We start from the raw sequence: 16,753 nt of genomic DNA on the forward strand, positions 1-16,753 counted from the left end.
GCACTGCCCAAGCCACCATTTTCCCAGTGCATTCCCTGCTCCCCTCTGAGCAGCTCCAGGGCATTTCCAGAAAAGCATGTTTCACCTCCCTCAATTTGAGGTCCGTAGAATAAATGGCTCTCAAGTTGGAGAAGGAAAGTGGAGTGGGCACAAAATGTATTCGAGGGGGAGAATCTTCTTTAAAAGTAGAAAACAAAAGTGGGGACCCACAGATTAGAGGAGCTGCTGCATGTTAAAATTAGAAATAAAGAAAAGGAAGAGAAATAGAGAAAGTGGTAATTGGAGACATGCTACTTCTGAAGTGAAGCAGMGCACCCTGATATCAGAGCAGTGGTTTCCCTTATAGAGAAGGCAGCCATACAGGTAAGGATCCTGGTTTCTGAGCAGAGCAATACACTAGAGCAGCAGTACAGCTTTGCTGTGGATGCCTTCCAGATCACAGATGCAATAATCAGTATTACAGCGTAGATAATTAGTATTACAGAGGTAATGATCCTCTACGACAATCAGGAAAGTTCTTCAAGTGCATTTCTTAATACTACTGAATTTCCTGAACCCTGCAGAATGCAGAATGCTTTGTTCTCCATTTCTTACTGCCTGAAGAATTCCTGTAAAGAAGGAGTTCATAAAAAGGTCACATAATGAATATGCAGAAGAACTTAATTTGTAAAGAGCAGAGATAAAAGTGAAGATTTTAGAGGAATTCATGATGTCTAGCAGTCTTTCTGCCTTATTTTGGGTGGTAGATTTGTTCGTAACAGATGGGTTTTTTTTTCTTTTTTATGAGTTCTGCTGGTGGCATTCGTGTCTGGGTAGGTGATGGCTGTGTGTGCATCATAATTGATTTGAAAGAAAGAATTCTTTGTTTTGTGCTTTATGGTGGGATTACAGTCTGCATAGTCCCACATGAACTCATACGTAAATGCTTCTTAGGCTGTAATTCAATCATTGTTGTGGTTGTACATGATTAATTAATGAAATATTTATTTTGAATAAATCATTAAAGTGATATGGGGAGTCAGGAAGAAAAGAGATTGCTTAGAGTGGTCTGATAATGCACATGCTTATGGCTGAGAATGCTCTTTCGTGATGCCTTCCCACTGAGGATCTGCAGGAGGAATGTGCAAGTTTCCGTACTGATTATATCTCTGATCCAGCTATACTAGAGCATTTTATATCCTCTATTGTTTCTTAAAGAGAATTTGTTAATGCTCTATATATTTTTATTATGCATTTACATGTTCAGTCCTTTCTATTCTATCGTGGTACATCAATGAGCTCCGGTCTAATTATGCGTTTTATGATGAAGTGTTTATCAGATTTGAGTTCTCCTTCACTCAGCAACTCCTTGTTCTTTTGTTTTGAGAAAGGAGGTACCAAGCACCTGATCAATGTTGGTTTTGCTCTGTATTGTCAAGAGGATACTGGTGCCAACTGATTTTCTTAAAGACCTTGTTATGCTTAAGAATGGTTTACAGTGTTTTCCSTGAAAAACTTGCATGCATAATTCATCAAATTTTTGGTGTATGGTAGAGTCACCTCTACAGGATACAGAAGTGTCTTTTCCTTATTGTAGAAAAGTTCCTTCTGAATTGGCCACCCTGCAGAATGGCCTTTTTGCTTCACTTAGAAGCTGGCAGCCAAAGTTGGGGACTACTGTGAGGTTGTGCCACCTTTGGGGCAGAGCACAGGGAACAGCAGAAAACTGTTGGAGCAGCTRCACTGGCAGATGAAGGGCAGAATGGCAGAGATTACAGCCAGATGAGACCATCACATCACGGCTTTTCTGCCAATGCTTTGTCATAGTTTTTCAGCAGTAAGAACTGCTGTTAAAACTGCTGAATGTTTCAATTTTCAGCTCTGCTCTGGTGATATGAATAGTTGTACAGAACAGTACTTTTTTTTTTTTTTTTTTTTTTTTTAGAAAAAAAAAAAAAAAATGACAAAACCTCGTGTGGAAAGAATTTTCACTTAGCTTCAAAGTCAAGCCTTTGAATATTAGAAAATAGGTGAATTCTAGTTGCCAGGTTCATATATATTATGATACAGTTCTTAATTAAATGAGGTAGGTTCCTTTCCCTAAATCATATTTGCAGGAGCACACATCTTTCATTGCAGAGGAGAGTAGTTAAGGTTGCATAGGTGACTGTAAATATGGTATCAGCTCCCTTTCAAATTGATGAACTTTGTAATCTAGCTAAAGTTGCCTGCATTTGCTTCATGACTTGCTTCATCAGCAGACTGACTTTGTTAATGACTTTTCAGATTACTAATATATTTATTAAAGTCTGCTGCATAGATTGAATAGTCACTTGGCCTTTGCCAAGATGAAAACTGACCATTTATTCTGCCTTTCCAGTCTCTTAATCAGGCTTTGATCCATAACAGTAAGTAGCTTCTTATATATAAAAGTACTTATCTATCTATTTTTTTTTTAATAAATTACTGTGAGAGACTGTAGCAGAAGCCTTTTGGCAGTCTAAATTGATTACGTCAGTATGGTGCTGCCTCCCCACCCCCTCTTTTTAAACACTTTTTCCCTGAAATGATCAAAAGAAAGGCAAATACAGCCACAGTGTGAATGCATGGGATGTACAGCCCTACATGGCCAAGATAGGCATGCTGAACCTTGCTGAGATTAGGACTCTCAGCTTCTAACAGAGGTTTGCGGAAATTAGCCTATTTAGATATTAAAGACTGATGACATAGTTTTACCAGCAATTCAGACCCTTTGTATGAAACTCTCTTGGAAATCTTGGATATGTAGCATCTCGGTTTAGTGATTTATTTTACCTTAATTATCAGTTTATGCCTGATTTTGCTTTAATACTGTCCATTTCTGCTGGCATTTCATTTTGGTTACTAGACATACATGATCCTGACTGGATGTCTTTTTAACTTTTTTGCAGTGAGAACAAACAAAACAGTTAGCTTTTCACCAGTAGCTCTGTTTTTATTAATTGTTCCTTATAGCTCCACATGATCAAGTAAATCTACAGAATTTTTTTTACAAGCTTTGTGCTTGGATATGCATTTTTTTTTTTTGCCTTAGCCCCTTTGTTTTGTCTTTATCTACTTGCTATTAGAAAATTATTTTTCTTATGCAGCTCCCGAAATGCTTTTAAAATGCCTTTATTACGACTTTGGAAGCTCTGAAACTAGACTCCTTGTTTTATTGAAATCTCCTGTTGTAAAGTTTAGTGTCACAGTGTCAATTTTTATCTTAATTCTCTGTGTTGAGTTTGCTAATATTACTGTTTGTGTTACTTCAAAAGATGGTCAAGCAGACAGGACACTAGGGCCAGACTAGAATGTGGCTTTACAGTTCAGCTAGTGTGCTGCTGGAATACGTGAGTGCTCTTATTTTGTAGTACGTAGATAAATCTGTGCAGAGTTGCTGCACAGCCTGTGTCGCACAGGGTGTCTTCTGTAAAATTGGGAGTAGTGCCTCATTTTTCCTAACGCTTGCCCTATATTTCAGTGAGATGAAAGGCATGATATTCAGAAAGGAAAACTGAGGTTTACTGTCTGAAATAGGTTCTGTTAATGAATTCTCTTAGACTGCGTAACAATCTCCCAAAGGAAAAGGCAAGCAGCCTCGTTTTTCAAATAATTTATGGCCAGCCTGACCAAATTGCTCATTATACTACAGGGAATAATATTCCACTGGTGGAGGAATGGACATGATTATTTAATAGGTACTTTTTCCTTTCTATTATTTTTTTTCTACTTTTCTTGGATAAGGTATATGTAAATGTAGTAAAAATAATTCTTTATGTGCTTTGCTTGTAACACAAAGACAGGACAAACATGGACATATTATCATAAACATATTACCAGCACTAGATATAAATGCAGCAAACAGAAGAAAATGTTTTTGGAAACATCTGGTATGTTTTCTGCATAAAGTACAAGAGTGTTTCTTAAAAATCTCCCTTTCTACGAAAGCATTCATACACAAAGCCCCCCTTGCCTCTCCAAACAATCAGTCAAAAACTTATAATCAAAACTAATGCTATTTAAGCTCTCCTAATTCTAAATAAACCTTGATACTTGTCAKTTTTTTCCTCTTGACCTTGATCCAGAATCACCTACAGACCATCACCTCAAATATGAATGAGATAATACATCACTACTTTTTTTTTTTTTTTCAATTTCAAGCTCTCTAAAATTATTTTTTCCCTGCATTTGGTACACAACAGTGGTTACGTTATTCCACTAGGAAGTATGTCTTTCAGGGATCAGTTATTTTCTAGATTCCTATTGTCTGTAGAGATTGAGGTAGTTCCATGAAGCCTTTAAAATACCGTGCTTAGGAGCTTTTCCTATGAAGGTTAATTAACATGTAACATTAATATTTTCTCTGAGTTGCATGTGTTTCAGAAAGCAGCACTGTTATTAATATGACTAGCAGTGTACACTGTTGGAAAGCTATAGTAGGTAAGAAGGCTGAAGGAATTGGATTCAAGTCTGTGGTTTGTGCTATCCAGTGCATTTTTTTCCATGAATATTGCTTATTTACAATTTTATGTTAATGGATTTCGCAGTCAACTTGAGTTGAGATATTCTGCAAATTCAGAATGCACTGAATTAAAAGGTTTTGCTTAAATTTCTTTGGGGATCTTTTATTCCAGAGATAGAATTTAACATTGCAAAATTATTTACAGTCTCCTCCTTACTACTTAGTTGTATCTCTTCTCAACTTTTTTCCTCTCTGAGTACAAACCCAGGCTTTTTCCATCTTTAGCACGTAAGTAACTGTGCTTAATGTATCTTTCCTAGTTATCTTACAGTTTTTTCAGAGTGTGTTCTAATTTGAGAAAGAATGTCCTAAATCACATATACAGTCTGTTTGCCTGCGCCTTACCATGATGGTTTTACTAGAACAGCTTATATTCATCCATCAAAAAACTCTTGCGTGACTAGTAAGTAAAAAATTTGTGTTAAAGTGTTAGCAATAGCCTGAAAAGATGGTTTGATGACTGCAACKTAGAATGCAATATCTTGTATGTGAAGCTGCTGCTTTTCCATCTGTTAATTTTCTGTGTGCAATCTTCACTACTACATATACAAAACTGTCAAGTTTTTTTTTTTTCTATCTTCAAGTTCTTTGGCTCTGTATGCTTTTCAAGCAAAATGAAATGCATATTATTTGCTGACCATATATGCATTTCAGTTAAAATTCATAAGCTTACCTGTGTGCTGATATCGGCCTTTTTCAGAATTTCTATTGGATCCTTTTGTATAYGCTTATATTTTATGATAACCTAGTGTAATATTTTCACTATTATTCCTATGATAGTCTACCAAGTAAACTAATAAAATACTGGATTGTTAAAATAAAATTATTCTGAATGTAGAAAGCTAATTATTTTGACCCTAATACCAGTTTTTATAATTTTCTGTTTGTGCTTTTCTGATTTTCTTACTGCATTTTCTTTCAATTTAATATTTCTAGGAATATTACTACATGATAAGATGAGTTGAAAAGCAGTGAAGTATGATTAGCCTAAGCAGGAAGCAAAATATAATTGTAATGCGCTATAATAGAATCTAAATTGTGGCTTAAGAGGCTGCTTAAGAGACTGCTTCTCTTTCCTTGGTTAAGGTATTGCAGCACAGTACACAATTCTACCTGACAATTTAAGTGAACATTGGATAAGTACAGTTTATTTATTCCATTCTTAAGCGGGTGCTAACAGCATCCTGTGAGTATGGTGGCCTCTTTGCCATGGCATGAAGCTTTATTTGCATTCATGCCTTAGTCTGTAATAATGACATGCTAGGATAATTTATTTGTATAATGAGATCTAAAACTTGTAAAAGGATGTCGTTCCCTTTATCTTCAAAGATATTTGTGAAAACTGTTCAAATGATGTTTGAAAATATACTTATTGAATGTATGAGGATGTTGCTTTTGTTCTCAGGCTTACTGTTCTTCAGTGTTTGTAACTTGCAATGATTATTTTTGCCTAAAATGTAATGTGCATCAGGAACAACTTCTAGAAATAGTTAAAAGCATATATGGAGCGTAACCCTGGAATTCTTTGTATACTCCTATCGCAAAAAGGTTTCACAAAAATGGTACCCTTTAAAATAAAATGTAGAAGCATTCAGACCATAATTAATCCCTATTGATAGAGGAATTTAGGGATATAGTTATGTTAGATATGAGGGTTTAGAATGTGAGTGTTGTTGCAGTGATTTTCCTTAAATTTTATCTGATTGTTCTATTTGTATATTAAATTGGTTGTATTCCAGTTTTGACCTTCAATATCCACTAATGCATATGCTGAGATATTCTTGGTAATAAAGATGTGCACAAAGGTGAGGAGCACTTCAGTGTCAGGGTTTTCTTCCTTCAGTTCTGCTTCACATCTATTCCACGTTCTTGGGATTGGAATCTTTAGACCAGCAAACTCTGTAAAGGCTGCAAATCTCTTTGGGCAGAATGTGAAGGACAAAGTAATTAGATCAGATCCCAGCCCTATTTTAGCTGTCTTTTTCTTCTTCTGACTGTAAGATGGAACTAGGACATGCATCTTAATCCTGCTATCTTATCAGTAGGCTTGGTATTTTTATATAATTGTATCTGGTATGGTGAAATCCTTTCCACTGAGACACTAAGGATGTTTCAGGTATCAGCCCACCACTTTGATCAACCAAAAAATTCAGATCTGAAGTGGGCTCTTTCCTGTAGCAAAACAAATCATACTAGGTGCTGCTCCTCATCTGCTGATGAAAGCTGTGAATTCTGTCTACATCATCATTAGAAGAACACATTTGCATAGGTATGAATCGAGGTTTTTAGAAGATACTTTAGTCTTGAATGCAGTCAAGTACTTGCCTGACTTGTTTCATTATCTGATATAACGTAACAGTGAGGTCTTGTTAGCTTTAACAAAGCCTTGATGGCAGACTGTGGCACTACAGCGTTCTTAATAATAATAAATAAATAAATAAATAAAGACGCTCAAAACCCAGATACAAAGCACCAGGTGCTGTCTACTGGTATGCGGTATACTTGTCTAGGCTTTTTCATTGCAAGAGCTAGTGAAAGAAGCAGGCAGCAGTCAAGAATAAAACAAAAAATACAGAACTGAGTGACTTGATTTATGTGGAGTGATGAACTATTCATCAACCAGGATGTATGTCATGATAAATTTTACGATTGCCTACTAACAGATACTGCAAGATACTATTTGATGAGCTATCATCAGTTCTTGGATTTTGATGATGCATTATTGTGGGAATTTAAGGAAGAAGTTATATTTTCCATTTCAGAGGGATAGTGGATACTTAAAGCAGCTCTGCATGCCTCTGATACTGTGCCTATTTCATGACAGCTTTCCTCCTGAAACAACAAGGAACTCAAGMTGCTATCCCTGTACTTTGTCTTCCTACTGCACGCTTGACCTTTCTAAAGCCGTGTACCTTATCTTTCTTCAACGCTTCTACTGCACACCCTGCATTTTCCACTCGGTACTGCCTGCTTTCCAAGCCTCTCTGACCTCTGTGCTGTTGGCTAGAACTGCAAGTCCCAGCACTGGCTGTGTTCCTGCACAATACACAACAGACCTTGCAACAGAGCAAGCAAAGGAGCTGCTGCCTCGCACAGGAGCAAGTTACCGCGTTCAGCTAATCTGCAGTAACTTGCTCCTGTGAGAGGTAGCGGCTCCTAGCTCCACCCCCGCTCCCTTTATTTCTGTGCATGCTCCTTTCTGGAAAGCTTCTTCCATACTCTGCTCARGGACACTAGGATGTGGATAGTCCGGAGTAAATTTAGCAGTTGGTAGGCAAACTGTGTGTGAGCCAATTCAAGTTAGGGTTTCGTGGTTTGCATAGCACTGTGGGATAGCCGGCAAAGATTTGCAAGACGACTCTTCAGGTCTGAGGGGGCAGACATTCAGGGTTCTGATCAAGCTCGAGTGGTATCCTTGAAGCTTATCTCTCAACATTATGTGGAAGCACTGTTTGATGCCTGCTTCCTACCTTCATGAAGTACTACTTACTGGCTGAAGCATTTTTGTGTCACTGAGCTGTGCTTGACTCTCTGTTGAGAATATCTTGAAATGCCCACCTTTGTCTAAAATGGACAACTCTTAGTAAGTTATTAGCAGGAGTAGAATATGTATGGAGAAGATAAGGTGACCAATCTTCTTTGAAATGTGTTGTGCTTATGAAGTCCATAGTCAAGAGTAGTCTACTTCTGATAGCCAAAGGAGATGTCAGGGAGAGGGCAGCAGTACTGGGCCTGTCCCTGCTCCCAAAGCAAGGTGAWGGTTAACTGTGTTTGGAGAGGATGACCTTTGTGGTAAACTTTCCCATCCCAGAGCTCTGCCTCTGTGCTTTCCAATCCAGGCTATATTTTCACTCCCTTAGATTTCTCATACCTGTTCAGTTACAAATTCTTTGCTGTCATATACTCCTTGTGCGAAGTTTCATGTCATCTGAGCTCTAAACCTTGTCCTATATTTGCATTTACCTCACTTTCCCCCATTTATCAAATTCCCACATTTCCCAAATTTTGGCCCTCATACACTCTGTTGCCAATATCACTTTGTTGGTATTTGTTTGCCTGACCATGGTTACTCCCTCCATTAGCTTTGCTCATGGAGACACAGTACCTGGCTTCTCCAGGTAGGACTTTGAATAGGCAGATATTTGATGTGCAAAAAAGGCCAAGTCTGGGATTCTGAAGGTAGAAAAATAGAGCATTTGGTTGTAACTGTGTGGTAYCCCTTTCTTGGTCCTGGGAAGGCCKTTATGATCTTGACATTATATCAGAAAAACTCAGAAGCAGTTGGTCCTGATGCATTTTTTAGTGCTGTTTGTATAGAATATAAAGGTGTAGCCCTGATAGGCCCATCTGGCTGGAAGTCTCCTCACCTGAGTGTATGGGACAGCAGTACCAGCAGTGGACGATTCTGTATGGATCACACATCTCAAGGAGCCACTGCTTCTCAGAGTAATGTTTTCTTTTCTTTGTTCCATTTTATTGTTATTCACAGAAAAAATAAGAATTGTGTTGATAATAGATCRAATAGAATAGACTATGAATGAAATACACTGCAGTTTGTTAGCTGATAACAGTATACACAAAGTTGCCTAAAGTTACAGATTTTCTGGTAAAAGTAAATATATGTGCAGAACCTGCCAATATGCTTTTTAGATTTTGCATTTTGTAGTTTTAAGGAGTAATTATTTGAATGTGAATTCAAATATAATTGCACTGTGATACTCTTGCCTCTATTTTATAAGCTAATACTGATTTTGACCAAATACAGAAAAGAATAACATGATGTCCAGCTGTTAGCATGGTTAGGTGCCAAGTACTGTTGATAGTATTTTGAGAAAAGAACTATGCAAATATGAAATTAGAAAAGAAATAGTAGACTGCAATTTTAAAAGTGGACCTTGGCAAAAGAAAATATGTAAGTGTTTATAACTGTAGCTGCGTACAGCTGAAAAGTCTTCAAAGGCAAACGTTTATCACATTACTCTAAAAGGGTAATTAGTTGAGGGGAATATCCTTATCAATTTAGACATGTTGAACTRTATGGTATAAAGTTAATTTTAGGTACTTAAAAGATACAGCCCTTTATATTACCTTAAAGAAGAACAAAAAGAAAGGCTAAGTATAATAAGAACTTTCTCACAGGTTTGGATGTGCACATCTTAATGCACATTTGAGCAGTTTAGAGATCAATTGAGCCCAGTTCCGAGGTATGAGATGGGGATTGACACATCCTGCTCTGTCTCATTCCTCTCTTTAATGCACATAGGTTTGGAGTGGGGGTTTTTTTGTTTTTTTTTTTTGAAAATTGTGAATTGTGCTGATAAGAAGGACCCTGAAGTAAATGAGTTTATACTGGTCATGAAATTTGGAATTTTTTAATTGTTCAGACCATTTGAGATAAAAACCATAGTATTTCTGGAGAATAAATTACGATCATGCTAGGATGCTTATTTCAACTCCACTGAGTGCTTATATGGAAAACTGAACAGCTTTTCATGTTAGTGATACAAATTTTGAACCTCAGAACTTGAGGAGTCCTGAAAAATGAAACAATACTACTTCTTATTTAAGGAGAATACAAAGGAGAATTACAAGCAGCTTTCCATTCCCTAAACATTTTCCTAAAATCTGCATTGAATTGTGATGCGTGAATGCAAAGGGAAAAAAAGTGTAATATTTTTCAGTTGAGGTAGTGAAATGCAAATAAATAGTAGTAAACTTGTAATTCTGTGTCCATATCCAATCTATTTAGGGAAGCAATCCTTGCAGTATGTTTACAGATTTTAGATGTGCACCAGTAATAGTCAGTTAAATAATACGGACAGCTGTGAGGTCTCTTGGAGAGATCAGTCCTGAAGTTCATTAGGTGTTCATTACTTCTAAATGAAGCCATCCTAAAGACTTAGATTTATAATAATCCAACATTTCTATTCCATAAAGAAAACAACATGACCATGAGAGAATAATCACACTGTATATTTTTTTTCTTCTTCRTGTCCCTTAATAGAAATGCAACTGGTAGATTTGCTCTTCTTTTTAAAAACACTTTGTTGTTTTAAGATGAGTCCTTTTTATAGATTCTCTTTTAACCAGTTGTCACTGATTATTTCACATACATTTCTTTTCATTTCGAAAACCCTTTATTTTCTGAATTTCTTTATGCTCCTAGAAAAAAGTTGATCAATATGCTGATATTTTTCATCTCCAAAGACTTAAATTCTGCATGAATTTGATTTATTGTGACTGAAAATGAGCTTGAAAAGCTTATCCTGTCTTCCATATATCAATACTGCAAAACCATTGCGTAACAGTAAAAGTCTTCCAGACTGAGCCCGGCACGTTAATGGGCAAAATGTACGGAAGCCAGCTACTTTCCAGCCCATGCTGTGACTGACTTTCTCCAGTCTTTACTAATCTTTCCTTCCTTTGGGTATTCCTGTCAATTCCAAGGATATTTTTGTATACAGTATCTAATTACAAAAAGATTTTGAAGATKATACACAGTTTGACACCACCACTTACTTACTGTTTTATATACTTGACTGCTTTGACTTTGCCGTTTTGCTGAGTTGCATTGATAGACGTTACGGAACCAATTTAAAGTTGTGTATGTTGTATATGCTATGAGAACTGAGAAGACTCAAAACCATAGGAGCACGTGTTCATTGTATGGAATGAAGGCCAAAACGAGGATTTATTGCCATCTAAGTTTTCTTTCTTTCTTTCTTTTTTTTTTTTTTTTTTTAAATGTCTGGAGATAATAAGAAATTAGTTTAAAAATGAGAAGTTTATACATAAAAAAAAGCTTGCAGCTCCCTATGAATTTAAAATACATATTTATGATGTATATACATAAAAATATAAATGACTTACTAAAAAGAGATGCCTCAGTTAAACTGTTAGACTTGAGCAGAATGATGCCTGCATTCCTACTTTTTTGGGGTATTTTGAGTTGGGGAGAAATGTAGTTTACRTGTAATGCTTTGTTATTAGGGTGAATAGGATATGGAATCAAAGGAAAATAAAAAGYGTTTAATAACCTCATGCAGACTTGGAGCTGCTGAAGATGATGATGAGTTTTGAATGTCTCTTTTATTCAAAGCACAAATTCTTTCAGTTRTCTATCACCAATCCATTCCCCTTATGGGGTTTCTGCACTCCAGCGCAAGAATTTTAGGAACTTCTAAGCAGGAGGGGATGACAGCTCTACCTTTGCTTAACATTAGCAACACAATGATGTTACCATTTGACAGCTCTGTATCCTGATACACTGTTAGCTGGTCACTTGTCTTCAATGCTGTTTTGTGTCTTCATTTTTTTAGGAATGGCACCCTAATGCTCCTCTGGTGTTTGAGTTTTGTGTTGTAGTAGCATTGACTTTTTGCACAGTGTTTGCAGAAATCAAGCTAACTTCTATTCAGAAGTACCACCACTCCTTTGAATTTGCTTGTCCCACTGTCTGTCTGCATCTTGCTCGTGTACATACTGACTTCGAGAATAACCAGCACAAACTGTCTAGTGCTCTCTTTATTTCGGAAGCCATTAGAAAATATAGCAGAAAACCTCTGTTATTTCTCTTCTTGCAGTCCTGTCATTTTCATATTACTCTACATACTTTTATTTGTCCTAATCTGTTTTAACTCTTAGGCCTGCTGCTCTGAATGGGTTTATGCTTATCTTTTTCTCTTGCTGCTCCTCTGTTTCTAATGGTGTCTGGTAAATAGAGTAGGCACGTACCCTGCTGTTCTTGCATGTCGTTGAGTGATGTCCATCACAAAGGAGCCTGTGAAGTTATTTTGTTGAAGAGCTTCTTGCACAATAAACACGAATTACTAGGGCMCATCCATCTTTAATGCATGTGTCTCCTTTTGCACTAGTAAGGGTAGAATTCTGGAATTGTGTTTGCAAAGGTAGATTTTGCTGTAGYGTAATGAAGCTGGTTACCCTGCTGCAGTTCGGCAACAGCTGTTGGAGATGCAGAAAGCTTATATAAATGTAAAGTGATATCTCAAAAGATTCTTTTCATTTTTCTAGGCTGCTCACCCAGAATGTTGGTCTTCTTTATGTTGGAAACTTTGACAGACCTTTTGCACAAATTAAGGTACGCTTAACAAGCTAAGGGGGGAGGGCTGTTTAATTTATTTCACTTTTGTTTGGTTTAAGTCTGGATTTAGAAGAACTTCAAGAGTATCAATACAATTTCAAGAAAAACAGTGAGTAATACTGGGTTTTTTTTGATGTTTACCATATTCTGGGTTTGTTTCTAGTTACATCTGTGTACATAGCTTGTCAAAGAGGTGTATAGTGTTTCCTATCACCTTCTTTTGATTAATTTTGAATCTGGGTTAATTACCAGAAGGGAAATATCTTGCCTTTTTGGTTTGTTGTTGCTGTTGTGTTTTGGGKTTTTTTATTATTATTACCTTGTCATTTCAAAACAAAGACACTTTTAGAACTCTGTAATTCTTCAAGAGATCCCTGTCAAGGAAGACATTGCAGTAAAAGCACAAATTGCATTCCTAGTATTATTATTAGATTGATTGTGAAAGACTCATACAGTTGCTGAAAAATATTTGTCTTTTGTGACTTACTGTTTTTTTTTAAGTTGAACTATAATGGTTTCACATGTCTAATTGCCAGTTGCTAATTAGTTTTGTCACATCCCTTGCAAACAAAAATTGTTTTAAATGAATATATGGACTGATTTTCATGACAGTTTCATTGGGCAAAGAGAGAGCGAGCCATTAGCATGTCAGGCATTACACTGCCATGTAGAAATGTGGTGTTTGTTTTAGAATGCGGAAATGACTGCCTGTCTCAAATGATGCCTGTGATTACTATGTATTCTGCACTGTTGGTAGCGTTGTTCCCTGCATCGTGTGCACGCACTTGTGCCTCTCTGAATTTTAAATGCCTTGTTTTCTTTTTACATCAAAATGAAACTTAAGTTCTAAAACCTAGATGTGATCCTTTGCCATCCCTAATTTTTGATTTTTTTTTTGATTGCATCTCCTCAGAGTTTGTTTAAATGTTTACATAAATAAACAAAAGTATATAAAGAACTCAGAGAGGGGACTTCTACCTCACTTGGTCAACAAGACAACTTATCACCTCCAAGATAAAAGATATCAGGAATCTGTTTTAGCAAACTACAGCTCTGTAGACTTCTGGATGATSTGGCAATAACTTACCTAGTGAAGATTATCCCTTCTTTGAAATGTATGTCATTTTTGTAATCTTCATAGAGGGCTGCCATTGGTCTCCAACCCTTTACTGTAGTCCCAGTACTGTTGCTACCATGCTGTTATCCATGAACACCTAAGGAGTGAAGTGCCTGACTGATTTATTTATTTATTTATTTATTTCTTATATTGAGAGTTAGGAACTGGTCCCACTCAGAGCCATCTTCCAGGAGTTGCTTCCCCCAAATTTCATTATGGTTAACCAGGGAACTTAATCATATCTTGAATGACTAATTATAGGTGTCATGCAAGCTTTGACARTATGATTTTTTCAGGTAATGTACATGCATAATTTCTGGCTGAGCAGAGGAGGGAGGGCCCATGCTACCCAGATCTGTCAGGCAGCAAAGGAAAAATCTCATCCTTCTCATAGAAGAAGGATTGGCATGAAGGCATGATATTAGCCAGACTTCTCGCATTGCTCTCCCTTTCCAAATTGGGCCCCACTGCCTGCCTCATCTACTTCTCATGCTAAGAAGCAAAATGGTGAGGTATTCCCCACAGCTCTGAAGAGTTTATAAATTCACTGGGTGGATTTGAAAGCTAACAGGCTTGTATTACACTCTTTTTCAGGTATTTATAATCAGCCGTGGTGCTCTGCGCACCACTGGCAGCCAAGGAGAAGCCGTTCTGCTCACAGACTGGCTGTGATGCTGTTAAGTGTACAGGGTCAAAGCGCAAGATTGAATATTGCATCCCATAGCKGTGTTAACAAATGCTTAGGAAAGGAGTATAAGTACAGGGTAAATGTAAAGAATGCCATCCACTCTCTGCCAGTTTGCAGTGTGGGAAATGACTTCACAACTGGAAGTTGTATCTGCATGGGTGTGCTTAACAGACTTAGTTGGACCTTTCTTGAATTTATCCAAGGGATTTTCCACTACATTTTCAACATACAAAGCCATACTATTACCATGAGTGGTATAGGTGTATACAAAGTACACACATGTATGCAGWGTATATGAAGTATAATTTTACTTCTTTTAAACCTGTTACAGAGTTGCAGAATGGTTGAGGTTGGAAAGAACCCCTGGAGATCATCTAGTGCAACCCCCCTGCTYGAGCAGGGTCACCTAGAGCTTGTTGCACAGGATCGCRACCAGGCAGGTTTTGAATATCTTCAAGGAAGCAGACTTCACAACCTCTCTGAGCAACTTGTTCCCATGCTCAGTTACCCACAGAATAAAAAAGTTGTTCCTAAYCAGTTTGGTTTAAGCTAGACCTTAYGTTGTGCGAAATGGTGGGCAGTCATTCTCTGTTCGTGATTTTATCCTCTCTTTCACATTATCACAGTCTTRCATCTTCCAAGCTGAAGTAATTTAATGTGTTTAGTACTYCCTATATCCAAGCTGTTCGGTACCTTTAATCAACACGTTATTCTTTCCACCTTTCTGCATTTCTATTGTTGCCTTTTCTAAGTTAGGGAACTGCACACAGTATTCAAGATATGGGCACAGCAATGTTTTCTGCTTTGTTTCCCATTCATACCTTATTTATGGTGTGATGCTTGATAAATGTTTGACATATTCTTAATTTGAGAAGATTAATATTTGAATTTCTATTAATGAACCACTGTATTTTCATCCTAAATGTTATGTTTGTCACAGAGAAGACATTTTGGATATTCAAAATAGCCTTCTGTTACTATCTAGGGAAAACAAAGCATTATTTATTCACTAAATCATGTGCAGATTACATAAACATGTTCAAAGGAGCTATTTCCAGGTAGCTGYACTGTCTAAAGTGTAGCATTTATTTTTGTAACTACAGAAGGATAGTTCTTTATCAGTAAGATGTAAATTTGCRCACTGTTGCTCAACTTATTTCCTGATGCTAAAGGTAATCCTAAAATGGTAAGCTAGTTCGTCTCAGAAACWTTTTTTTTATGGTTTATAGTATTAGTTGCAACTGGGAAGTGGCATACGTATAACAGAGATGAGTTTTTTTTATAGAGACTCGTAACAGGTTTTTTGGAGATTCTAGAGAGACTTCAGCTGCTTCACAGGAGGTGTTGGTGTGCAGTGATAGGGTTTCACAGAGYCTCACAGAGTGGGTAAGGTTGGAAGGGACCTCTGCAGATCATCTAGTCCAACCCCCCTGCTCAAGCAGGGTTCCAACCTTTTAGATGTCTTCAACAAAAAATAAGCAGTAATATATTACCATAGGAGTTGGTGCTGCTAAAATAAACATATATTCTGGAGATATACAATGCTCTTTAGGAACTGTTGGCAGGAGTTGCTTTAATTCTTCCATTAGTAGTTTTTTAAATCATTAGTACGTGGTTGCTAATAATTCCATCAGTTAAAAGACCTGCAGCCCAAACTTTGTCTTCGAATGTACTTAAAACTGATTCTTTGTACCCTTATAGCTCAGATTTGCTTTTGCTCACTGTGTGATATGTTGGTCTCTCTTGTAATATGAATTACTTGCTCATGTTCATTTGCAAACATCCTGAGTATTAAGGTATTCTATTAAGGTTAGGCGTTTCATGCCAAAACTGTGCATTAAGGAATGTACAAAACCACTGTGCTCCTCTATCAATGTAGATTTATTGCTCAAAGTGAGCCATTATTATACACCAGTACTTCAAATAGCATTTTAGTGTGCTTTCAGTAGGACAAATAGGAATGTTACCAGGTCTTTGAAATATTCATACTAGACATATAAACTGCCATGTTAGTACTTAAAAATTCCTAATTCAGTTTATGTACATATATAACTGCAGACAGACAGAGGGGGAGGGGGTGAGAGATTCCCTGCCCAAAGGCAAACAAGTCTGAACTGTACAGGAAGATAATTGCACAGTGTCTTTGATGAAGTTTGTAGATGGCAAGTCTGGAAAAAGATTTTTGAAATACTAACATCTTTTCTAAGACCATTATTCTCTGTCTTTTTTTTCTCATATGCAATAATTCATTAATATTTATATATATATATATATATATATATTTATAATGTTTCTGAGACATAGATGAAGTGGTTATATTAACTG

At 36.8% G+C, this 16,753-nt stretch overlaps 1 protein-coding gene across 1 annotated transcript in view; it reads left to right on the forward strand.

Annotated features, from left to right (window-relative positions):
- RNGTT (RNA guanylyltransferase and 5'-phosphatase) overlaps positions 1 to 16,753 on the forward strand; it is a 189,205-nt gene that overhangs the window by 142,050 nt on the left and 30,402 nt on the right. The window contains exon 13 of the mRNA XM_085318674.1: positions 12,554 to 12,620. Within this exon, the coding sequence (XP_085174800.1) occupies positions 12,554 to 12,620 (67 nt within the window). The remainder of the gene's footprint in view (positions 1 to 12,553; positions 12,621 to 16,753) is intronic.

This window comes from Rhea americana, unplaced genomic scaffold (genome assembly GCF_003343005.1).
Source record: "Rhea americana isolate MKP2758 unplaced genomic scaffold, rheAme1 scaffold_55, whole genome shotgun sequence".
In the NCBI taxonomy this organism is placed as follows: domain Eukaryota; kingdom Metazoa; phylum Chordata; class Aves; order Rheiformes; family Rheidae; genus Rhea; species Rhea americana.